General features: G+C 42.2%; 1 protein-coding gene across 1 annotated transcript in view; it reads right to left on the bottom strand.

Annotated features, from left to right (window-relative positions):
* The window catches only part of PLXNB3 (plexin B3), a 61,718-nt gene that overhangs the window by 35,352 nt on the left and 395 nt on the right, over window positions 1–25,971 (bottom strand). Inside the window, exons 2-8 of the mRNA XM_070938127.1 lie at window positions 23,695–23,767; window positions 18,395–19,492; window positions 17,967–18,146; window positions 3,787–3,912; window positions 3,063–3,163; window positions 2,652–2,784; window positions 2,186–2,342 (exon numbers count right to left, since the gene is read on the bottom strand). Coding sequence (XP_070794228.1) covers window positions 2,186–2,342; window positions 2,652–2,784; window positions 3,063–3,163; window positions 3,787–3,912; window positions 17,967–18,146; window positions 18,395–19,492; window positions 23,695–23,767 — 1,868 coding nt within the window. The remainder of the gene's footprint in view (window positions 1–2,185; window positions 2,343–2,651; window positions 2,785–3,062; window positions 3,164–3,786; window positions 3,913–17,966; window positions 18,147–18,394; window positions 19,493–23,694; window positions 23,768–25,971) is intronic.

The following is a 25,971-nucleotide window of genomic DNA, read 5'->3' on the forward strand; positions in this document are numbered from 1 at the left end:
CTGATTGGGCTTATTATCAGGGGATGTCTTATTTTGGGGGAAACAGGGTATATAATGTAAATACATTTATTATATGATAATATAGCTCATAACAGCACTTTTTTTAGGGTTTTTGTAACTTCCAAAGTCACAAAGACCAACAAAGATAGCTTGACGTGTAATCTTGAAGATGGACAGCAAAAGTAACGCAAGCCTGTATTCCGCATTCTGTATTCTAGATTTTGAAACCTAGAATACAGAATGTACATATTGTGCAGCCACCCATCAAAGTAGGATATAAATAAATAAACAAACAAGAGGAAATGCTGTTACTCAAATGACAGGGCTGCACCACTTCACACTGCAGGTTAGGACTGACATGTTGAGCAGGTCCACCATACATGGAAGTCCCTCTGGACAGAAAACCAACGTGTCAGGGAAACCAGAGTAGCAAGTTTGTACCTGACTTGGTAGTGCTTGATCTGGATATTTTTTTTAATATGAAATGATGGGCAAGTGACCAAACAAGTTCTAGCCAAGTGTCCAAAGGGGAACAATTGTAGGCAAGAATACAATCTCAGCAAGATCTAAGCCTTAATCTTACTTCTGAAGGACCTACTCAGACAAGGAACCAGAATTAGGATCAGAATTGTTCTTGTTAAGTGTTAAAACCTTGGAAACATATATAAGTTTGTTAGGTCTTCATGAGAGGTCACAGGTGGGCTACAAGGGTTTATCGCTATATGCACAGTTGCAAGAATAGATAAAGCAAGAAGACTGGTAGTTTCATACAATGGTCTCCTTAGACAACAGAGAATGCTTTGCTACTGGTAAAGATAAAGGTTTCCCTTGTCCAGTGGTGTTTGACTTAAGGGGGAGTGCTCATCTCCGTTTCTTAGCCAAGGGAGCCAGTTTTGTCCCAAGACATTTTCTGTGGTTATCTGGCCAGCATGACTATACGCCAAACTGCATGGAACACTGTTACCTTCCCACCAAAGTGGTACCTATTAATCTACTTGCATTTACATGCCTCCAAACTGCTAGGTGGGCAGGAGCTGGGCAAGTAACCATAGTTCACCCTGCCATGTAGCACTTGGGTCTTGAACTCGGGCTGTCTGCTTTCCAGCTGACAAGCTCAGTGTCTTTAAGTTCTTAGCCACCACGCTTCCATTTTGCTACTGGAACTAAAAGCTACTCCCATTGTACCATCTGAGTAAGGCAGGCAAATACTTTGCACACATTAATCCTACTACAGCTCTCAGAGCAAACACTCTGAGTCAATTATCATGTAAATTAAATCATTGCTTATGATTTTTAAGCATTTTTTTTTGCATCTATGGGGGCTCAAAGAAGAAGACAAAGAAATTTCTTTCCTTAAATAAAAGTATTTAATTATCCTAATGTGGATGACCAGAAAGCAATAACTAAGCCTGCAACTTTTTGAAGGACTGCTCTGATTTTAACAGTGACTTGATTTATCAACATACAGGCTTGATTTGAGAAGGGTTTGATGCTCATTTTCTACTCTATATTTTATTTATACACCAGTTTGGGTGGGGACTCATGATCAGTCAAGGCATCATATCATAAGAAAAGTTGGCTTGCCTGCTCTAGTACCCTCACTGGCTATGTAGCCCCAAAAGCAGGATTTGATTGGCTAAGGTTGCTTCTGTTCTAATTGATAGGGAAATTATTTAAATTAAAATGACAGATAGCTAAAGCCTAAATTGCTGATGTATTACTTTTCCACTAGCATACTATGGTCTTTCTATCACTGCAGTTCCACTGCATCTGTAGGGCTTCTGGCTAAAACTTCCCTTATTAAATAGCATCAGAATGAATGCACTTGATATGTTTCCTGATTGCTTATTTGTACCCTATGACTGTCATTAAGTGTTGTACCTTATGATTCTTGACGAATGTATCTTTTCTTTCATGTACACTGAGAGCTTATGCACCGAAGACAAATTCCTTGTGTTTCCAATCACGCTTGGCCAATAAAACAGTCGATTCTATTCTATTCTATTCTATTCTATTCTATTCTATTCTATTCTATTCTATTCTATTCTATTCTATTCTATTCTATTCTATTCTATTCTATTCTATTCTATTCTATTCCATTCCATTCCACTCCACTCCACTCCACTCCATTCCATTCCATTCTAATGCACTCAGTATAGGAGCCATACATAAGCCTCATGCTTACCTTTTCCTTCTTGGATAGGTGGCACCTGCTCAGGAACAGGCGATAAGCAGTGGATCCAAGAGTCTTGCAGCTGGGCCTGGCTTTCTTGGGTGCCGAACGCACAGTGGTAATGCTCTCCTTCACCCAGTGCAGGGAGATTGGAGACCAACAAGGAGATCTGAGTAGGATAGGAAACACACATATTTTCTTGGAATACAAGGCAATTGAGGTATTTGGTTTAAATGTGATTTAACACTTCAACATTAAATCTTTGGAAGACAAAGCATTTTATAAATTTGAGCGAGATACTAGTTTATGCATTATCCCTCTTAACAATAACACCTTGGGGCATAGGGGGGAAAACAGGCTTGAGATTAATCCAAGCAATGCAAAGGGTTTCATTTCACAAGTGCAAATTTTCATAGGATGATGGTCAGTTGCTAAATCATAATAAATCCACTTCTCAGTTTCCTGCTATTTCACGCACCTCTGTCTGTGTTTCTCGACTCTGATTGGCTGGTAAAATTTGTTCCACTCTCAAGCACTGGCTCTCATCTCCATAACTCCAGAGCCAGTGATTGGCCAGCTCATGGCGTTCACATTCCAATTTCCGGGTACACCTGCCAATCATATTAGAGATGAAGAGACAGAAGTTGGGTTTGTACAACATGCTAGGCTAAAATAAGACTGGCTGTTTATTCTTTGCATTCTGTAAACCCAGCCAGCGGAGCTGATTTATGATTCCAGTGTGTTGAGTGCATCCAGACAATTGGATTGAATTTAATAGACCATGCTTCAGTTAGCAATGGAACAGGGCATTGTACAACCCTGTCAGAATCCATCTCTCTTCTTTTAAAACAACCCCTTCATATTATACACTCTCTCATCAGAGGCCCACCTGCTCTGTAGAACACACCAGCCACAAAAGGGGTCTTCAGCATGCAGGCATGAGGTACAGTCTTGGAAATTAGGGCATTCTGAGACTGGGATCTTGGACACCTGAGTTAGAGCGAACAATATATTATTACTGATTTTATTTATGTAGATAGGAAAAGTTATTCAAATTGTACTTTTACAGGAGATACAAGCAGGAGAATCTACCTAATTTGCATCAAGTTTTCTACCAGACTATATAAATGTTAAATCTCTTCTAAAGACAAGGCTTGCTGGTTTATTTTGGCAGAATTTCAAGAGTTATAAAGGCAGATGAAAGATTAAACGTAAGAAATGGGCTAAGGGTAAGGGATAAAAGGAGCAGCTTCTAATTTGGTTGGGACTGATCCAGAGAAAAGTTTCTGGTATAGTTGCCTGTGTTAAGCTGGAGTATAAATTCAAATTAAAAATCAAAAAAGAATTCTGGAAACATGTTGATTGCCAAAGGCAGGGATCAACCCTATAATACAATAATCTAATAAAGGGAAATAATTTACCTCTGAGCTAATGGAAAATATACACACAGCAACATATGCTGTATTTTTCACATAACTTTTTATATAAAAAATACTCCCAGGCAGAAGAAGAAAACAACAAAGGCCCCATAACAGGTTTTCTTAAGCCCAAATATAATTCAGAATTTCCTGCCTGAAAAACAGATGGAAAACAGTAACAAGCTGATGAATCACCTGTGAAGCTGTCATCACATATAGGTAGGCCCCACTACTGTCGAGTAGCAGATCTGAGTTGACAGGAGAATTCTGACCAGTGGGCATTGTGCTGTAGATCTGTGCCACGGAGCCATTCAGGTAAATCTAAATACAATAATAGAAGCATCACTGCCTGTTCTCAAGATGCTGAGCACAGCAGTCTCTAACCTGAAGCGACCAAGATGTCAGATATTGCCTGCATATGATGCACCAGAGACTAGAAGGGGTTAAGTCTTTACAGACATCACGTGACTATATCAGCCAATGAACTTTCTTATTGGACTCTTACCTAGAAACCACTTGGATATCTTCCCCCTTTTTTTTTCTCTCTCTCTCTATCTCTCAGCGAGACAACAAGTCTCTCTCTCCTCTCAACATCTGAGTCATACAGTTAGGGTAAAAATGTAACAGGACACCCTGTTCATTATCGTATGCATGTAAATAATAAAAACAATCTTTTGAACCTGAAGCTGTATTGACCAAATAACTTCCTCATAGAACCAAATGAGCACGACCATCAATATATATCTGATACAAGATGTGCATGGATTTCAGTTTCCAAAAATCCCAACTACTAATTCCTAGTACGTCTAGGTCTGAATGCCTCCCACCTCTCTCTCTCTCTCTCTCTCTCTCTCTCTCTCTCCTCTCCTCTCCTCTCCTCTCCTCTCCTGGCAATTGCCTGAACAAGTTCCTACAGGTTTTTTTGGCAAGATTTCAGAAGTGATTTACCTTTGCCTGCTTCCTAGGGCTGAGAAAGAGAGGACTGGCCCAAGGTCACGCAGCTGACTTTGGGCCTAAATCAGGATTAGAGGTTCTGTAAATATGTATTATGGTGGGCTAGGAGGAGGACAGACTTGTTTTCAAGGGACATATAACTGCACTTTAGTCTGCACTTCTTTTTTGTAGCTATTTTAAATTCCATTTAAAACTAAAGATTTTCCAGGTGTAATTTGAAGGTGTGTAGCAATAGCTGTGATGTTCTGCGATTCCCTGGAATTGCTTTTCTCTACTGGTCGCTCTCAGTGCTGTTTACAAATGATGGGATGGTTCTGGCACAACTGGAAGAGGCACTCTGGGAAAGGCAGTTCTGTAAAATGGACCAATGGCCTTTAAAATAAGGAGTTGTTGGGCAGGTTACAGTGAGGAGGGTTGATGATTTACATTTATGATGTACGCCACTCTAAACTGAGTGGTCAGTGGGAAAACTCTGTAAAACAAATAAAAACCATACGTGCTAAAGCATTCTGAAACTGCTTGGAAAAATTAATTATGAAATGTATAGATGTACACAGGTGCTTCTTTTATCTGAACTGGCCTGGTTTTTAAGACTTCCCTTCCAGCTGAAAGAGACATCAAGAAGAAGCTGAGAAATTAAGGCTAAAGATCTAAATGAAGACACTCTCCTATGGTGAGCAAAACTAAATAATGATCAGTTTGCTGTCCCTGAATAACACCCCAACAAGTGATGCCTGAAGCAGCCACTGCACCTCAAACATGCAGTAGGACCAGCCCATTCTGGTGATATCTGAAAAACAGCATGAATTGATATACTGAAGCGAACAACAGAAGCTCCATTTCTCCGCCCCAAGACATGCAACCTTTTCCTGTTTCTTGTTTGTTTTGTTAGTTGTGAAGAGAAATATTTGGTTGACACCTAAGATCCAGTTTTTGGGTTATAAACTAGCTTTGCAGAGTAGAGTTTTTTAAAAAAAGACAATCATTTGGCAACACAATCAAAGCCCCCCGCCCCCCCATTCCCTCTGTGTCTGTGTACATCTGATGTCAACCCACATGCAAAAGAGAAGGGGCTTTGATTGCACAGCTGTGGCCCCCCAATCAGTACTTTTTTTTGACCCCTTGCCTTGCTGACACTAATGCATCTCATAACACCTTATACACTGCTCAAAAAAATAAAGGGAACACAAGCAGAAGCCATCCGAGATCTGAATGAATGAACTAGCCTTATTAAATACTTCGTTTGTTACATACAGTAGCTTTGTGTTCCCTTTAGTTGTTTGAGCAGTGTATAAACTACTATATGTAAAGAACAAAGTATTTAATAAGGCTATTTCATTCATTCAGATCTCGGATGTCTTCTGCTTGTGTTCCCTTTATTTTTTTGAGCAGTGTATTAACACAAGCAGGGCAATTTGAAGCATTTTCATTTTATACTTTGGTGGAATAAAGTTCTGTACGTGCAAGACATTTCCCTGAAAGAGCTCAGCCCTTAAAGGAATATAAAATGAAAGTTAAGACACCCTCATAGAAATTAAAAAAGAAAACAAGTGAAGCAGTTCAAGTCCTGTCTATTCATATACTTCAAGGCTTTGGTATATCTCCAAGAGTCCTGTCATCCTATCCATCAAATCTCACTAGCAAACCACTGGTCAAATTTTAGTGACAAACAACTTGGAAATAGAGTCTTAAACATCAGAAAGGCTAGGGTTAGGGGAAAAAAAAGAAGTTGATAAATGCTGATGTTGTATAATTTTCAATTTCAATAATTTCTGTTGGTTCATAGATCACTTCAATCAGAATTTTCACTCAAAACACAAATGATCAGGGACACAGAATTGTATTTTGGACATGTGATGCAAAGACACAGTGCTCTTGGGAAATCCATAAAAATATTGGGAAAAGTTGAAGGAAAAAAAGAGGATGATGATCAGCAATTGCTGCATGGGTTCAGTTATGACAACAATGAATGCACCATTGAGAGCCAGATGGTCTGGAGACAATCCATCTATGTGGGTTGCTAAAAGTATTGCTCCACTAGATGTATTGGCTTGGTTTATGGGTGTCCTTCAAAATATTTATATTATTTACTTTGGATCTAGAATGCACAGCCATCTGAAGCTATAAAACCACTAGTCTGATCAATCAACCAGATTCTGACACCTTTGATTGATGGCAGTGAACCCTTCTAACTGTGATCCTTTTAACTGGCTGCTGTTGATTCTGAGTTTGTAAGTAAGATAAATGCTACATTACTGAGTTATCGCATTTCTGTTTTTTACCCGTACAGGCTAGTTTCACATCATATGTTTGTTTGGTCTGCGTTTCGTTGATTGTATGAATCCAGCCATTGTGATTTGTAAATGATAGGTTATGGTTTAGACTGAGATATGAAAACAGTCTTTGTAGCTTGTTCAGCAAAGCATGGTGTGACGTAAGAATTCCATTCCATGCTTTTGTCTTGGGATTGCTGTTCTACAGAATAATTTGTCAAGGTATGCTTTTTCTGGCTGTGGTTTCATAGTTTCTATGCTTTATTCAGCCTATAAAGGGTGCTAGGTGTAGTTTATTCTAGCTCATTTCATATACTTCCTGCTTCCATGCCTAGTATTGTCCAACAGGTCTTCTTAAAATGGGGTAGACCCGTGATGGTGAACCTATGGCACACGTGCCACAGGTGGCATGTGAAGCCATCTCTGCGGGCACGCAAGTCATTGTCCTAGGCCAGTCCTAGGCTTGCATAGAGGCTCTGGGAGAGCAAAAAATGGGCATCCCGGAAGTCTGGAAACATGCCATTTCCGGCCTCTGGAAGGCCTCCGGAGGGCAGGGGGAAGCTGTTTTCGACTTCCCGGAGGCTCCAGAAAAGCATCCGGAGCTTGGAGAGGGCGAAAAACAGGCCTACCGGCCATTTCCAACCTCCAAAGGCTTAAGGTAGGCCTGCTAGGCCCAAAATGGGGTGCAGGGGGAGCGTGTGCATGCGTGGGGGGTGGGTGGGATAGTACAGGGGGTCTCATGTACATGCGCAGGGGGGCGGGGCAGTGCAGGGAAGTTGTGTGAGCATGCACAGGGGGCGGAGTGCGCAGGGGGCATTGCATTATGGGTGTGGGCACACGTGCATGCACTTTCACACACATGCGCACACTTTTGGCACCCAAGGAAAAAAAGGTTAGCCATCCCTGGGATAGATGGACCTCCATCTCTGGCCAACACTTATGGGATTTGGTGTCCAACATGCCTTTAAGGTGTCTGCCAGGAAGAGTTATCCTTGATTGTTAGCTTCCAAGCCTATCAAACATGACAATATTTTCTTTTTACTTGCAAAGACATGTTAAAATGTATGAGAGAAAAGTACTGGGCATTTAAATATTAAATGAAGCCTTGTTTTAATTGGGAGGAGGTATGTCTGTTATTCCCAAATGTCCGTTAAATGTGAAAGCATGTTATTCTGGTGATTTATCTCATCTGTATCATGATGTCATTCTGCAAATAATGTAAGTTCTGTCATATCCTGAATTTACATAATTGATGTAAATGATATAATAGGCATCAATTGCAAATCATCACAGAAATCGTATACATCTTTCATGAAGGTCGTAAAATTAAGATCATTTAACTTGCCTTCTCTAAACTACTCTAGATGCAATAGATTTAGCCATTATTTGAAGGGGGAGGGGTCCATTGTAACCAATCTTTTCTAAATGAGGGTGGGGAGGTCTGTTAAATCAAAGTTTCACTTATTCTGAAATGCAGTGCTGGGAGATATTACTCTGAGGGATTTTTTTTTCCCAAGCAAAAAACTGCTAGGGTAGCCATTGGCAATCTTTCCCACTCAGTTTTCTATCGACAGCAATCTCAGCCATAAATTTACAAAGTGCTTTATGAGCAGGCAGGAAGGCGGCAGCAGCAATGAGGAACACATCAATGCAAGGTAGGCCTTTGTGTGGGAAAGCCTGGCCAGATAAGAGCTGTGTGCATAGACTGGTGTGTTTGTGGGGCTAGGCATGTTTATGCCTCAAGCACTCTCTCATCCTGTAATGTTACTGGGTTTAAAAGGAGTGATCTCTTAAGTAACTGCACACAGAGAGAGAGAGAGAGAGAGAGAGAGGAAGAGAGAGAGGGAGGGAGAGAGGAGAGGAAGAGAGAGAGAGAGAGGGAGGGAGAGAGAGAGAGAGAGAGTATGATGTAGTGGTTAAGATGCTGGCTAGGAAATGGTGAGTTCTAATCCCACTTTAGGCATGAAAGCCAGCTGGGTGACTTTGGGCCAATCATTCACACTCAACCCAACCCACTTCACAAGATTGTTGTTATGGAGAAAACTGAAGGAGGAAGGAGCATTATGTTTGTTCAACACCTTGAGTTACCTATAAAGTAATAAAGGCAGGATAAAAATCTGAGAAACAAAACAAACCTCATTCTCAAAAGCCACATAGGGGACATTGGGAATAACAGGCATACCTCTTCCAAATTAGTTCATTTGAAAAAGGCTTCACTGTCATATTTAAGTGCCCAATAGTTTTCTCTCATACATTTTAACAAGCCTTTGCAAGTAAAGAGAAAACATTATTACGTTTGGAAGCTAACAATCAAAGTTAATAGGAAGCCGCCCTGAGTCTTCGGAGAAAGGCGGCATATAAATTGAACAAACAAATAAACAAACAAACAAAGAAAGAAACAAACAAACAAATAAATAAATAAATAGTTAACTAATTCTTCAACTCTATACATGCTCACTTTGAGGTGAGCCCCGTTAAAAGCTTTACTATACTAGATTCTGGACTAACTCTGGTAGTTTCAGCCTAAGAGAGCCACCAGTTCACTTCCTATCTAAGTCATGAAGATCTCTTTATGCTAAGACGTGATTTACTGAATCAACCTGGGTGCCTTTAATATGTTAAGCCCCGAACCACTTTTTACAAAACCACAATTAGCTGAATTAAACATGCTTACCCAGAACCAACCCAAATACATTTATTTATAACACATAAGCAGCTTAGCCATCCTTTCTCAGCATAAATCTACTTCAAACTTTAAGGATAAAACAGGATAAAAATAAACCTCATATATACCATGCTCTGGACAGGTAGGAGGAAGGGTGAAATATCTTGGGATTTAGCAACACCAAGATTGGATCTAGGTATTTCTGGTTCAGCCTCTAACCAGAAATATGCATACTTATGCATTAAAATACATACTTAAGCATTTAAAAAACTTTCCCAGACTTAGTACCTAAAGAAAGCAATCAGGTTTTCATATATATCTGAATATGAATTCATTATTTTGCAAAATCACAAATAAGAGTGGTAAAACCAGCCTAGAGAAGTAATATTTTTCTATTTAAAATATTTATTCACAATTAGGCACTTTAAAACAAATCAGTTTCAAATAGATACAGCCTTTCGTATGGTTGCAATAAAAAAAAATACAGGCAAAATTACCGGGAGGAGGGATGTCCAAAAATAAGGTAAAGAAAGGAGGCAGAGATTAAGCATTCAGAAAAAGACACATTTCTCCTCCACAGGTATTAAGTATTTGTGAAAAATGCATGTTGGGGGTAAGTTCCAAAAAAAAGAGGCACCAAGGGGAAGAAGAAAGATGAGGAATGAGGAATTCAATTTATGTAGGGCAGAAAGGGTTTTAAAAAGCAAATAAAGAAAGCAAATTGAGATAAGCAGTCAAACAATGGAGGGTTTTAAAAAAAGTAGCCATGGGTAATTCCAGATGAGACTTTTATTGTGCAATCCCTCCACCTCACTCAGATATGGCATTATCTTGCCACTCACAGGATTCCTGTATTTTCTCACTACTTCTTTTTCTACCCCCAAAAAGCTAAAATGAAAGGAAGGGCAGAAAAGAATCAAACTGGTATTTGATTGGAGCACTCCTCTCCCTGAAAGTCAAGCTTGAGAAGAAAGAACCACCATAGAGCAGGGGTCTCCAACCTTGGCAACTTTAAGCCTGGCGGACTTCAACTCCCAGAATTAGAGCCCTGGTGGCGTGGCAGACTAAAGCACTGTTATTAACATCAGCTGCCTGCAATTTCTGCAAGTTCAAATCTCACCAGGCTCAAGGTTGACTCAGCCTTCCATCCCTTCTAAGCTAGGTAAAATGAGGACCCAGACTGTGGGGGCAATAAGCTGACTTTGTATAAATATACAAAAATATGAAGGCTATTGCTTAACGCATTGTAAGCCGCCCTGAGTCTCCAGAGAAGGGTGGCATATAAATCAAATAAAAAAAAATTCTGGGAGTTGAAGTCCATCAGGCTTAAAGTTGCCACAATTGGAGACCCCTGCCGTAAAGTATATAAGAAAGAAAGAACGTAGACCAAAAAGGAACACGGGGAGACAAAGCTGAATTGAGCCTATGAGAAACCAAGGCATAGCAATATAGACAATAGAAATAATAATCTATTAGCTTGGAAAAAAATATCAGAACATCATCAAGAGTCAAACTCAAGAGTCCAACCATCCAAGGGAAAAAAAACTAAGTTGGGGAAGTCTGGAACAGACCAAGACCAGTATGTCCAGGACCAATACTCCTCTTGGTACATAAAAATTGCTCTAACATGGGCTCTCAGAATCATTTCAAAAGTTCTATGCAAGTGGTCAGTTAAGAGGAAGGCATGAGTACAACTCCCTGGGGGTTCAAGATAAACCTTTCAAATGGGACTCCAATAGCAATAGAGTTCAGATACCGACCCCACTCCACAATGATAGTTGAAAGTAGGTGGGAGAAACTTCCCTGTTGCAAGACAGAACAGTAGAGGAGTTTTCCCTGAAGAGAGTAAGGAAGATAAACTTTGAAATATGCAGGAACCATTACTTAGGTTTTGGGCAAAAGGGGCTAGAACATTTTATGTCCAGAACAATCTGATAACATTTGAAAACAACTCAAACAGACATTTCCCCAATTCACTGAATAATAAGGAGGAAGAAGAGGTACAGGATTATGCACAATTCAAAGTTTCTATTATTATAGCCAATCTCAATTCTGGGGAGGTTGATAATGGTATTGTTGGATTATCACCTGGCTCAGGAGCAATGGTAGCTTTCTAAGATAGCTTTCTCTCACTTGCTTCCTCTAATCTTTCCAGTCTGCTATAGCTTTCCTTGGCACCAATCGTTATTTAGATTTTTGCAAGCTAAATACAGTTCCCTTTTTGAATGAAGGCATGGGCTTAGGGGCATACAGCAGAGATGAGTTTGATGGCCTGAAGCTCTACCTCCCATTTTTTATTTAGAGACGCTGCCCAACTCTGTGCCATTGAGCTAAGACTTCTGGCAAAATTAGTCTTGCCCAGACAGACAGCTGAGAAAAGTGGAGAAAAAAAATGTAAAATTCTCACCACCTTGACACTATCTTGGTCCCCTGGGGCCTGCCATTATCTCTCAATCTAACCCACCTTCGGGGCAGCTCTGAGGGTCAAACATGAGAAGAAAACGACTCTTGTTCAGATGCCTGGGGAAAAGGCCTTGGGGTATGTCACCTCATAAGCAAATCTGGGCTTTCCTGCAATCCACAATGTGAGAAGAGGCAGGCCCATGGGGAGGAAGCCTGCCAGGTCTGGGTTAAAAAACATAGTAGATTGTGAATTGGCTGGAAGGATGAAATGTCTGGCAGCTCTCAGGTTGCTGGAGCATCACCTCTACATTTTTTTTTTAAAGAGTTCATTGCATTCCCAGCCTGTTCAAGGAATGTTTCTTTTTGCTAATACCAATGGTAGTGTTGAAAAGCAGTGTGCCTATGATGTGGAGGCCTGGAGCAGTGGGCTTCCTTCTCTGTCAAAGACAAACTCAATTAGGGCTGCACAACTTTTTCTACTCCCAAGGTCCCACTGCGCTTTCAAAAGCCAAGATTCCATAAGAAATGGGTAGATTCAAGAGCAAAATTACATGTGTTTCATTTATATCTGGGGTCTGCAAACTTGGCAACTTTAAGACTTGTGGACGTCAACTCCCAGAATTCCTCCTGAGGAATCCTGGGAGTTGAAGTCTACAAGTCTTAAAGTTGCCAAGTTTGCAGATTTAAGGAGTTAAATCTGTTGCAGACCCCCAATTTTTTATTTTATTATTATTATTATTATTATTATTATTATTATTATTATTATTAATATTTCTATGTCGCCCACTCTCTGAGGACTCTGGGCGGCTTACACCAAAGGCAGTATACTAAATAGCATATTGCCCCCAACAATCTGGATCCTCATTTTACCCACCTCGGAAGGATGGAAGGCTGAGTCAACCTTGAGCCGGTGAGATTTGATCCACTGATCTGCTGAACTAGCAGTCAGCTGAAGTAGAGGCAGTACTGCACCCTAACCACTGCGCCACCTCGGTCTGTAGATCAATTTAGATCAATTAACATTAAATAATTACAGTTTGGAGGGTTTTCTTTTTAGGATTGCACCCAAGCTTTGAGGGCCAGGGACAGCTCTGTGGCTTTAGTAAATGTGCTTTGGTGTTAAATTGGCTGATTGCTGAAACACCTTTTTTTCCCCCCAGAGTCTGTCAATCTTCCAGAGAAGCCTTCCAGTAAAGCAGCTTTGCAGTGGTTTGAATAACAAAAGAAGAGAAGTGCTTAAGAAGATTATTGGAAAAGAATGCACAGACCCAGTATCCCAAGCCAATGAAACAGAGTAAGCGCGGAGCAAAACACTGATTTCCCAATAGGTCATTCCAATCAGAAATAACAACAGAGATAAACAGAGATACCAGGAAAATCAACCCAAGTCAGAGGTATCAGTAGTTCAAAAGAATGTTAAAGAAGTGGCTCCCATAATGTCTGAGTGGCCAAAAGGAGAATCTGCACTCTCTTTGGAAGAAGAATTATAATCACATGAATCTTTCCTAATATGAAAGAAGGCTGCCTTATGCTGACTTCTTGAGAGCCTAAGCTATAGGAAACACTAAGGACCTCCAGAACAACAAGAGTACTAATAAAGGAGAATATTTGTAGCTCAGGGTTGAAATGAGGGGTCCTTGGTGCTCTCTGAGCTAGCTTGTTTTCTTGAAGACGTTTCATTACCCTAACTAGGGAACATAATCGGTGCTAGTAAGGAGTGGGGTTTGCTGTCAGTTTATATTCTGGTGTCTTGCCTGTCTGTGTGGGTGGGAGAAGTTTTAAGAGATTCTTTGGTTGTGCTGTTTACTGATGACTCTTTGGCAGTTTCTTGATTGGGGTATTGTTTACCTGATTGTTGGTCTAAAGTTAACCTTGGAGTTAATCTATGCTGATCTGAGTGCTGATTACTGGTGGAGCAGTGCTGGGGTCTTTTCCTCTTTTGGGCTGGTTGACTATCTTTTGCATAGTCTATAAGATTCTCCTCGCACATATGTGCTAATCATTCCTGACTCTAGGGGGAGGTGCTCATCTCCGTTTCAAAGCTGAAGAGCCAGCACTGTCCGAAGACGTCTCCATGGTCATGTGGCTGGCATGACTAAACGCCGAAGGCGCACGGAATGCTGTTACCTTCCCACCAAAGGTGGTCCCTATTTTTCTACTTGCATTTTTTATGTGCTTTTGAACTGCTAGGTTGGCAGAAGCTGGGACAAGTAATGGGAGCTCACCCTGTTACACGGAACTAGGGATTCGAACTGCTGAACTGCCGACCTCTCGATCAACAAGCTCAGCGTCTTAGCCACTTTGCCATCGCGTCCCGTGCATAGTCTATAGATGTTGCTAATGTCTATGTGTCTATTGATGGCTGATTTATCAGAGTGCCAGCCTTCTAGAAATTCCTTGGCATCTTTGGACTTGGCCTGGTCTAGGATTGACACATCTTCCCAATTGAAACTATGGTTAAATCTGTCTATATGTTGTGAAATTAAAGAATTTTCGTCATGTCTTTTGACTGCCTGTTGGTGTTCGTGGATGCGTCCTGCCAGTCTTCTGCCTGTTTGTCCTATATACCGGTAGTGGTTGTTACTGTTCTTACATTATATTGTAGATGACTCCTGTTTTTTCTTCTGGGGTTGCTGGGTCGTTTGATTTGTTTAGGATGTTTTGAAGGGCTTTAGTTGGCTTATGTGCTAGCTGATTCCATGTGGTTGTAGTAATCTATTTGTGGTTTCTGAGATACTCTTGATGTATGGCAGTGTAATTCTTTTTAGGGTTTGTGTTGGTTGGTTGGTTGGTGCAGTATTGGGTTGAGTGGTCAGGGACTTTTTGATAAAGTTGCGTGGTAAAAGGCGAAAGATTTATACGATCTGAAGAGAAACCAGAGTACCTGCAGATAAGCTCTAGATACCAAAAAGATAGGGATCAATTTGGTATAGAGACGAAGTACAACAATTTAGATAAAATTATGTTGGGGATTGAAAAGAAAATGCTAGCGAGATTTTACAACCTCTTATTAGGCGAGGACAGAGCAGAAGGAATAACTAGGAATCAACTAAGCATTTGGGAAAAAAATATTGGCTACAGACTAAATTTCAATGACTGGGAGAAGGCTTGGAATAGAAATTATAATCTTACTAAATCAGCAATTTATAGGGAGAACCACTATAAAATATTTCACAGATGGTATCTAGCCCCAGCTAGACTAGCAAAAATATTTCCCAGTGCCTCAGCAATTTGTTGGAAGTGTGGAAAGGAGGTCGGCACCTTCTTTCATATGTGGTGGTCCTGCCCGGAGACAAAAAAGTTTTGGACAAAAATACGAATTTGGCTACGAGAAATAGTGGAAGAAGATATAAAACTTTCCCCCGAAATCTTTTTATTAGGAATGATGGGAGACGGACTCTCTAAGGACAAGATACAATTAATTATACATGTTATAACAGCGGCCAGATTAACCTTTGCAAAATACTGGAAGGATAAACAAACCCCTCCAGAGATGACAATAATAAATAAAATCCTAGAATGCGCAGAAATGGCAAAATTAACCAGTGTTCTTAAAGATGATGAGAATTTAAAATTTAAGGCAGTATGGGAAAGGTGGTACAAATGGTGGAATAATAGAACAAGACTATAAGGATATGTCTATTTCTAATAATGATAGATTTGAAGATACTTGATATGTATATAATGTAAATATGTAACTGCACGACACCTCAGATGTTAACTGAGATTTGATGTTTTCTTTTTAAAAAACTTTTTAAAAAATCAATAAAGTATTATTAAAAAAAAAAAAAGATAAAGTTGCGTGGGTATCCACTTCTAGTAAGACTAGAGTAACTCCCACTTCAAGCCAGGAGCCACACCAGATAAACAACTCTGGATGAGCAAAGGCTTGGCAAAGATCATTCTTAGAAAAACAAGGATTTGTCCCTGCTGTGCAAAATTATGAGGTATTCAACTTGAAAAAAAGGAAAAATAAGTGGGGCAGCAGGAAATACCTCTGGCACTCATTTGCCATGAGTACAAAGCACAAGATCACATACATGAAGGACCTTCCTTTTCCTAGAGAAAGAATCCCTACATGAGAAGGCCATGGAAGCAAAGATCCAGGTCACTTTAAGGGGGAGGAAAAGGAAAGGCTTTGAGGGATATCCATTTCCAGGGCTGGTTAGATAATATTTGCAAGTTTTATGCAAAATCTCTCCAATTTGGGTCTATTACGTTTTCCTAAAAGTTAGAATTAATGTATATAAAATAAAAAAAATCAATTTAAAATAAAGAATCCTGAACTTAATCATTTATTCTGAGCAAAAGAGTAGAACTGAAAATTAGTATTAGGATTACCCTTTCAGAAATCAGCAGTATCATTAATGAATGGTAGATAAATAACTTTAGCTGTTGTTATTATAAAACATGACTTGCTGCAGTGTACACAATTTATACACCCTAATCCCTAACTACAGAGCTTCTCTAAAATTGCTGACAAAATATTAAATAAAAAAAAAATGAAAGGGAAAAGTATCACATACACGGGAGCAAATCAGATTTATCCATTTCTCTAGGGTTCTCTCCGTACACTTCTTTGTTCTGACTCTATCCAAACTTTTGGGAGTGTGGCTCCCAGCATGCTTTGCAAGTACAGCATAGTTGCACTCCACAAATAGATGGATGATGTTAATGCTGGTAGAAGGGAGTACATCTCAGTGCAAGTACTACAAATGTAAACCACCTTGCTAACATAGCAGCACAATAGTCTTAATTGCAGCTCAGTCATAAATTTCAGGCCCAGTTTGAAAAGGAGAGACTGTCTGCCTTCAAATAAAGTGCTGGCACAGCACACATGAAACTTGCAATTTAAAATATTTTGAAACATACAATTAAAACGAATCAGGCCAAATCTTGCTCCACAAGCGGCTGAGCCAAATCAACCTTGCATGTAGAAGACGTTATTGGTCATTAATTTACAGAAAGTTGAGTCACAGAGGGAGGGAAAACATTCCTGACCAAGCAATCCTTGTGATACCTAAAACGGAAAGTTCAGCTTTGTTTCAAAATAAGCCTCATTTCTCATTCAGAAAAGCTGAATTCTGCAGGCAGCAAAGGCGTTGTAATTGAATTTGTTGTCTGTGTGGATTTAGTTAAGCACTACAGGTTTACTTCTCTAACCAATGGGAAGAACCAAAGAAACCCTGAAGGATGCTGCATCTTGTCCTTGATATATTGGATTTCCTAATGTGCCTCCATCTGACTTTAAAATATCACAAACATGGAATTCTCCATTTTAAAACCCCTCATCTACAGTCATATTCATTCCATACTTCTTGTTACTTGAAGAAGGTAGAGAGAAACAACTCTGTATGATGATCACGTGACTAATCCTGAATTATGAAACTTAGCAACTGCACCCTAGTAGATTTAGTAGAATAATTATTTATACTAAATAATTATTTACACACATTTGCCAGTCTAAGAAATACACCAATGTGTATTGGTGCTTGAAAGCCAGAATGGTTTGGAATAAATAAGAACATGAGTCAAAAGCTATTTCTGCAACAATCTGGCCAACAACGTTAGGAACCCAAGCTAGCGAAATGAAGTCCTATCTGGGAATAAATTTTCATCCCCTCTTCTTGACACTGGTGCCTTTCAGTCCAATATTGGCTGGAATGACGGAAATTGTAATCTAACACATCTGGAGGGCACCAGCTCAGAAAAAAACAGCTGTATATATTACCTTACCATGCATGACATGGCACCTACTGCAAGAATTAAAAGAGAATAAAAATTCATACATAGCTTTTAAATATTTGGTAAGCGCCTTGTCCCAAAAACCGAACCACTCTGTAGTATCCTCCACTTCTGGAAACAGTGATTTGCCAGTGAATGAATTGGAAGTGGAGATGCAACTCCCACTGCTCCAGCTTCTCTACTCCAACATCACCTCCTCCTAAATTTTAATAGCCTTCCTTATCCTTCGTCCTTCAGATATATTGGACAAACCATGAAAATTATTTTCCCATAGATCTGGAGGAACCAGGCTGGATAAGGAAGAACATAGCTGAAATTACCATTATTGCACCCACCTTATGCAGCTGCCCAACACCATCTCCCAGGAAGGCAATGGTATGGCCTGTTTCTACCATGGCAGCCACAGCTGTCAATCTTGGCACAGTAGTCAGGAGTGCCTCAGCCACCAATGGCTTCCGGCTGGCAATGGGGCTAGGCGTGTGTTCATCCCCACAGGGGTAAATCTCTGGGGACTCCTGGAAATGAATAACATGAAAAACGAAAAGGTTGGAAGACAGCCACCTTGGGGTGGAGCAACTGATCCTCTACCCCAGTGTTTCTCAACCTTGGCCGCTGGACGATGTGTGGACTTCAACTCCCAGAATTCCCCAGCCAGCTGGCTGGGGAATTCTGGGAGTTGAAGTCCACACATCGTCCAGCGGCCAAGGTTGAGAAACACTGTTCTACCCCTAAACAGTAGAGTTATTCTTGTCCTGTCACTCACTTTGGATAAAGAGCTGCAACGAGAGGTCACTCCGTATTCAATGGCAGCCTCCTCTTCATTGTTGTCACCTATTCCAGATGTGGTGTAGCACAGCTGTCGCGTCTTCTCCATTGCTGCATTAATTGCATTCAAGCTGTAGGAACACAGTGCAGTCCGCCCAGTTGGAACTGCAGTGGAGCCCTGCCCAGCAGCTAAAACAACAAAGAGGGTTTTGTCTTTTCCAGCAAAACCAGGTGCTAGATGCATAGCCTGAGCCAGGTTGTAAGCTTGCCCTTGACTATGTTGGCATTCGAGAGGCAGCTCCACGTAGGAATAGAGGTTGGTGTCATCTACGCAGGTCCGGGAGAGGTAGGTACGATATTCCATCTGTGCCTTTGCTCCACGCCGAAAGAACAAGAAGTAGACATAGCCATCAGAAGCAAAGGCACCGACGTAGCTGTTGTTGTAGTCTGAGAAATCACCCACAACCAGTTTCCCCATTCCTTCATTGGAGAAGGCCTGTGGTCCTTCCAACTGGCGGATGGTAAATGGCGGGATCCCTCCAGAGAGCTTTGCAGTCAGTCCGCGACCCACAAAGAGCAAGTCCCGGCCATTGTGTTCCCCCACCAAACCAACTGTTGAAACCTTTGGCTCATTGGCTGCCACAAACTGGTTGTCTCCTGGATCCTCAGGATGGTACAACACTTTGGTGATATCCGTCAGAGCTCGCTTCTCACATACTCCCTGGAACAGCTGCCCACACACCACTAGCTCACCAGCACGCTCATTCGGTAAGAGGAGCTTGTTGGAGTTGTCCATCAGTTGGGCCTGCGGACACTCACGAACATCACGGAAAGGGAGACACTCGGGACTGTCTTGGTTTGGCCCTGTGCGGGCATGTCCTAGAAGCCTCAGCTCGGAGTCCAGCTGATACAAGGCATTGACGGCCCCCACATACAGTCCCCCTGTGCTCTGGGCTTGAGCCAAATGATTGAATGTACCATTGGGAACCACGAATAATGGATAGGAAGAGGGTTGAGCAGCTGGGTACAAGGGCAGCAGGAGCATCAGTGTAACCATTAGGGGCAGCAACAGTCGGCCTAGGACCATGGCCAAATCCTAGATAGAAGGAGAAAAGGAATGAGCAACAATTAACACAAACATCCTGAGCCAGCCTTCCCAATCCTTGGGTGCTTCAGTTGTATTCCATTTCAGTTCCCATAATCTACAGCCAGTAGGTCCAAAGAGATCAGGACAGTTCTAATCTGACCCCGGAGGACCACTGGCACTTTCCCAAAGCATTCATTCACAGATCCTACGAGAGCTTGGCTTCCAAGAAGTAGGAAGACACAAAGGATGCCCACATGGTGCCACTATTCCTCCTCTCATCTCTACAGGTAACTGGTCCAGGTTCATTCCAAATGCATATGCTCCAAAACACTTCAGTCTGATTACCAAAAGCTACTGGCCACCTAAAAAGCTCCATCTGCAGCAAAAAGGCAAAAAGGCACAGTAGCAGATTCACGAGTGAATAAATAGTTTTATACTTGGTCATAGAGGTCCAAAGTACTACAGGCTATGATTCATTTTTCTCTCTCTCTCACCACAACTATCAAATCGGCCACCAAATGGGCATTTTAAAAAATCAGAAAAGGGGAAAGGCTGACTGAGAAACCTTTAATAAATCAAAGCAGTTTGCATGTCCTCAACTAATCTATCACATCTGTGCAACCAGCTCGGGGTGCAACCATTATGTACCAGACTCATGAAAGGGGAGAAAGAAATCTCCAAGTACAAGCCATCTACACTTTCAAGATCCGGATTCAATATTCAGAGACCAAAATTAACAACATAAACCAGTTGCTGAACCCGTGGACACTTTTGCTGCACTCCAATCGCTTATTTTAAAATTAAATAGTTCAAGTCCAGCTGTGTTTGCTCAAGTTCAACCAAGTCAGTTAACTTGGTTATTCTTTAGCTAGATTAGTTGGTTTATGGTTGTATGTAGTCCAAACTTAGAACATTGATTACTTTAATAATCAAACTCTAGTGTGTTGTGGTAATCTAGTCATATGCTCTATTCCCACTCTACTGTGATAAACATTACTCATCGCATAGAAGTGGATTTCTTTCTCTGTTGTGTTCCTGTGTTGTTATTAAAACAATTTTCTTATTTGCTGAGGTATATTCAAGCATTGACTCACACAGGCACACAACCAGCAGCCTTCTCAGTGTGGAGATGATTAAGTTGTAAGCCTGTCCTACCCACATAACGGACCATCCTAATTTAGAAATGAGGGTGGAATGAGCCTGTTCCAGAAAATCTAGCAGAGACCCAACAGTCAATCTCATTTGATCGCAGAAACTGCAGGCCCCTTTCAGGGGAGTCTCCTTCACTGACAAAAGCAGCACTGCAACGTCACACCATAAACTCCGCCCTTTGGGAGCATGTGCGTGATGCACACAGAGGAAGAACAGGGCTTGCCCCAAGACACCACAACACTCCTTGTGTCATTCTGACTCCCCTTGCTAACCCTGAGGATGCCTTTGTCATTTTTAAGTGCGTCTGCATCTTGCAACTCGCCAATCTTCCAACCGTATTTAATTGTGGCTCAGCATGTCACTCGGGAATCACCAGACTAGACAGACTGAAGTTAATCCCAAGCGGATCCTTTTTTTTTTTTTTTTGCCTCAGGAATAATGCCTCCTCCAGCTTTCCCCCCCCCCCTTCCTGAGTAGGGTCTGTACTGTGTGCCAAAAGCTATCACAGATCAGGATTTTGCATGTAGCGCCTCACTCGCTGGGCGGTGAAATCCTGCTGACAAAAATTCTCTAAACAGTCCGTGTGGACAACCCCGTCCTTCCTCCCCTAACAGGCTGGTAAAACCAGATTAACTTGTGCCGAAGAGACACCCTGCCAATTTGATGACATTTCAAAGAGACAAAGGAAGTTTTCTTTCCACTCGGTCAGCTAAATACTTGCAAGGGGAACTGGGATTCTGATTACTGTTAGTAGGTAGGCGTTGGGAACTTGGGGAGCTTTGGGCCGGATGAAGTTGCTGTAAAGACGAGTAATTGTGTAGCATATGCATTAGGGCAAACTACATTCGGAGCAGCTAGAAAATCAATACTGTATCCCTGCTACACAACATTGCTGCTAAAACTAACCATCAGGTAAAGGCATAAATTCAATCCCAATTCAATGTCAAGAAGAAGAAACAGCAGCAGGAGCAGAAAGAGGAGAAGCAGAAGAAGCAAGGACACGCCGTTCATATGCCTCACCTTCCCAAGGAAAAACTCAGCTGCTCCCTGCTACAGCAATCTATAATCTGGTTATTTTACTAGTGGAGGCCAAATACTACAAGGCTTTTGCATCATCCAGGCCCCAGATCCTGCCTTTCTTTCCACCATTCTCTGTTCTCACCTTCCCTCACCCCTTCCTCAAGCTTTTTGTCACCAGAAACCAAAAGCTTCACCCTGTTAGCTAAGCACCGTCCGCATGGAGTGGGGTGGACTGAGGTGCTGAAACGAGAGGGAGGAGAGCAAGGGATGGGACTTCCCACCCAACCCTTCAGATTCCAATTGGGATCTAGCAGTGGGGAAGGTGATTAAGAGTCCCTCGCTCTCCCTCCTTCAGTGAGTTCATAGCACAGCCACAAAGAAGGACGCAGAGAGGAGCCACTGAGGGGAAAAACAAGTAACAGGGAATACCTCAGCTTCTACTTTGATTGCTTCTGCTGCACGTGATAATTGGAGTTAAACATTTGCTGTCTCTTATTTCTTTGTAGACAAAGGGCCTCCAGAGGCAAATCAATGGGAGTGGGGTGGGGAGATTAAAAAAAAACAAAACCCTGGAAACTAAATCTAATCCCAGATGTTCCACAACCTCAGCTGGGGCCAGGATAGGCAAGGCAAGCTTTGTCACGAAGGCAGTCACAATACGAAGTGGCAATATGGAAACACCAATATGGGAACACGCAAAAAAGACAGTACTTCAGACCAAGTCTCCCTGTTTTTTTTTTTTGCAAACCAGACAGAGGGATGCTGTCAAGAAGGGAGCATTTGATGGGGAGCCTCTCCCCACTGACTCTACTCTGATTATTCCTCTGTTCCAGGCTGTAGTCTAAACACACAAATGGGAGAGTGATTTGTTTTCCTCCCTCTTCGCTCCAGTAGTGGAATTCCCAGCCTTACTTTACACATACTCTTATTGCCCTTTTGAATTACCCAGAAAATGGAGCCATCTGCCTACTAAAGCATGGAAAGGAAGAGGGCCCACTTATTCAACATCTGGGCTGGAAATCAAGCCATCTGTCTCTCTTTCTCTCTCTCCTGTTTCATCTTCCCCCACTGCAGGGGGGTGGGGGTGGGCAGGAAGCAAGGGACTACTGGAGTTTATAGTAACTCTTCTCTCACCCCTTCCCTCCTGGCAACAGCTGGAAGGAAGCAAAGAGAATAAATGTAGCAACATTCCAAAATCCCAGGAGAAAGCTTGAGAGGCACTCACAGAAGACAATGGCACAGGGGTGGAGCTGCTAGAGACAAAGGAAGCTCTACATGCACACACACAAACACACACAACTATCCATGTATCTATCCATGTATCTATTTATCTATCCATCCATCCATCTCCATCCATCCATCCATCCGTGAAGAATTCAGGAGTCTTGTTCCAAATATTCAAATATATTTGGGTTTGCATAGCAGAACCACCTGAGTCAAAGCATTACTACAGGTAGTGATTACTTTCAAGTAATGACCCAGAAGGAAAAAAAAATCATCCATCATAAATGGCATTTTTCAGAGTCAACTTCAATTTACAACCTGCATAAAAGGTAAAGGTAAAGGTTCCCCTCGCACATATTTGCTAGTCGTTCCCAACTCTAGGGAGCGGTGCTCATCTCCGTTTCAAAGCCAAAGAGCCAGCGCTGTCCGAAGACGTCTCCATGGTCATGAGGCTGGTATGACTAAATGGCAAAGGCGCACGGAACACTGTTACCTTCCCACCAAAGGTGGTCCCTATTTTTCTACTTGCATTTTTTTACGTGCTTTCGAACTGCTAGGTTGGCAGAAGCTGGGACAAGTAACGGGAGCTCACCCCGTTACGTGGCAGTAGGGATTCGAACTGCTGAACTGCCGACCTTTTGATTGACAAGCTCAGCATCTTACCCATTGAGCCACCATGTACCTATCCAACCCGCATACACCCATACTAGTCCCAGAGATAGAACCCAGGGATTTCTACACCCCAGAGCACTCCCAATCACCCTCTTAAATCTCCCCTCTAGACCATTTCACATCCATACCCTTCCAGTGCTTACCAACCGGCTGTGCTGGAGACATTTCAGCTCCCACATGGTAGGGTCAAGCAGCAGGACTCCACAGGCATCCCCACTGGAGGAGGAACGAGATAAGACAGAGTGCCAGCGACATGGAAAGGGAGTTTGCCATGGTGCTTCAAGACTGCATCAATGGCTGCTGTGATAACCCTCCCCGATCAAAGTCTCCACTGTTCCTATCTTGACTGTGCCATCACAGAGCCACACGGGGCTAAAGAGTCCATTATCCCATTGACACAGAGCGCTCACAGCTCCGATACATGGCACCGACAACCCAGAGAAAATGGAATGGGGTGGGGAAAAGCAGCGTCTGGAAGCACAGAATGAAGACCCTTGCTGGAATTCGGAGAAAGAAAGCAGTTATTGCCTGCTGGGATATCAGCTGAGTGGAAGACTGTGAGGAGCAGCAAGAGGACAGGTCAGGACATGGGGTTGAGTTGAGCTCCTCAACAGAAAACAGAAGGATCCTTTGTGATTTGTTTGTATGGAGTTGTTGATCAATTGGAAGGGGGCAAATAGAGAGATGCCTGATTTGCTAGCATTGAGAGACCCTTTTTCACTTTGGCAATGATGGTGATAGTTTGTTCTTTGGTTTTTAGTCTGTGGAAGAAAACCTCATTCAGCAGCCCAAGATTGACCAGAGACTTTGCAATTAGCAAAAAGATTAAGCCAGATGAGGCCAGGCCAAAGCATTGCACACAGAAGACGGGGACACCCTTATCCTCTCAATTTGGAATTTGACTTCCAAATTTCTCTGGCTTCTATGGGTGCAAAGAAATAGTAATGCTAGACGTCTCAAGCTCTAGGCCTCCTCAGTGTTTAAAATTCCTTGGACAGATTGTCAATAGAGCTTGTGCAAAATGAATGTGTACTGGTTCCTGGGGAATCAAAGCCTTGCTGATTCCTATCCTGATGCCAACAACATGCTGCCACATAAGGCGATTGCATTAATCCATCATTGGTTGGTGGGTACGTGAAAGGCTCTAGACTTGACTGAACATGCCTTTGAGAGTCTGACCATACGCCACCAACAATCCAACCTACTCCAGATCTGATTTCCCCCTTAATCCTTGGAAGCAGCCCTTTTCTCTGCCTCTCTCCAGCAAAATTAGGAGCCTTGGTAGTACAGTGGTCTAAGGCACCCTGTTATTAAGACCAGCTGCCTGCAATTACTGCAGGTTCGAATCTCGCCAAGGCTCAAGGTTGACTCAGCCTTCCATCCTTTCTAAGGTAGGTAAATTGAGGACCCAGTTTGTGGGGGCAATAAGCTGACTTTGTATAAATATACAAAAGGATGAAGGCTATTGCTTAGCGCATTGTAAGCCGCCCTGAGTCTCCGGAGAAGGGCGGCATATAAATCAAATTAAAAAAAACAAAAACAAAAAAACATGGTCTTCCCTTCCACATTTAACAATTTCCAAGCAACCCAAATGATTCTTCTATCACTGGCTTCAGGAAGCTGAAAAATCTGGGATATTTGGCTGAAACAGGGAGATGGACTGGACATTTCTACCGGAGAGAGGAGGGGAAGGGCTTGAAGTCAAACATGAGTCAACCTATGTATGGAAGAGGATTTGGGAAGGTCTTCCTTCATCTAGGGTGGCCCGAGTTACATGGCCTTTCCTGCTACTGCAGATACTTCCCATAGATTCTGTGCTACATCTGCCCTGGTGGCAACTGAGGCCTCCCTCATTTGCAAGAGAGCAAGCTTGAAAAGGTGTCAAGGTCAGCAAGAAGCTGCAGTTCCTTGGCGGGCACCCAGCACAGCCGCCCCCACAGCGGGAAGCAGGCATGGGGAGAGCTATGCCAATCTACGTGCTGCTGAATGCCCCCTTTGTCTGCCTCAGAGTAGGGGGGCAGAGATAGCGCCATCCGTGATAAGAGTCCAGAAGCTGAGAGATTCTGATTTAAGGAGTTCAGGGTTAGTCAGCTTAATTCTCGAGGCCTCCCGGAGCTTTGACCCAAAAGGGTAGGAAAGAAAGGCAGCCCCCATTCTTAGCCCAACACACCAAGGCACCCATGTACGCTCCGCTCCAGGCTCATCCTCACCCACATGAATGCGTAGGAAAGAATGTTGTCTCAAAAGGCAGAGAAACACACAACCCAGCAGGAGAAAAGGAATATAGGTTTTTTTAGTGCCTTCTAAGGTAAGAGGGCAGGAAAATACACAAAGGATTGAAAGAAGGTCGAAGCAAGTCAGAATGTTAAGGGGGAAAAAAAAAGAGACAATAGTAAATATAGGCAGATGGGAAGGTAACA

The sequence above is a fragment of the Pituophis catenifer genome, unplaced genomic scaffold, assembly GCF_029215685.1.
Source record: "Pituophis catenifer annectens isolate HBS135680 unplaced genomic scaffold, rPitCat1.0.hap2 SCAF_2, whole genome shotgun sequence".
Taxonomy (NCBI): domain Eukaryota; kingdom Metazoa; phylum Chordata; class Lepidosauria; order Squamata; family Colubridae; genus Pituophis; species Pituophis catenifer.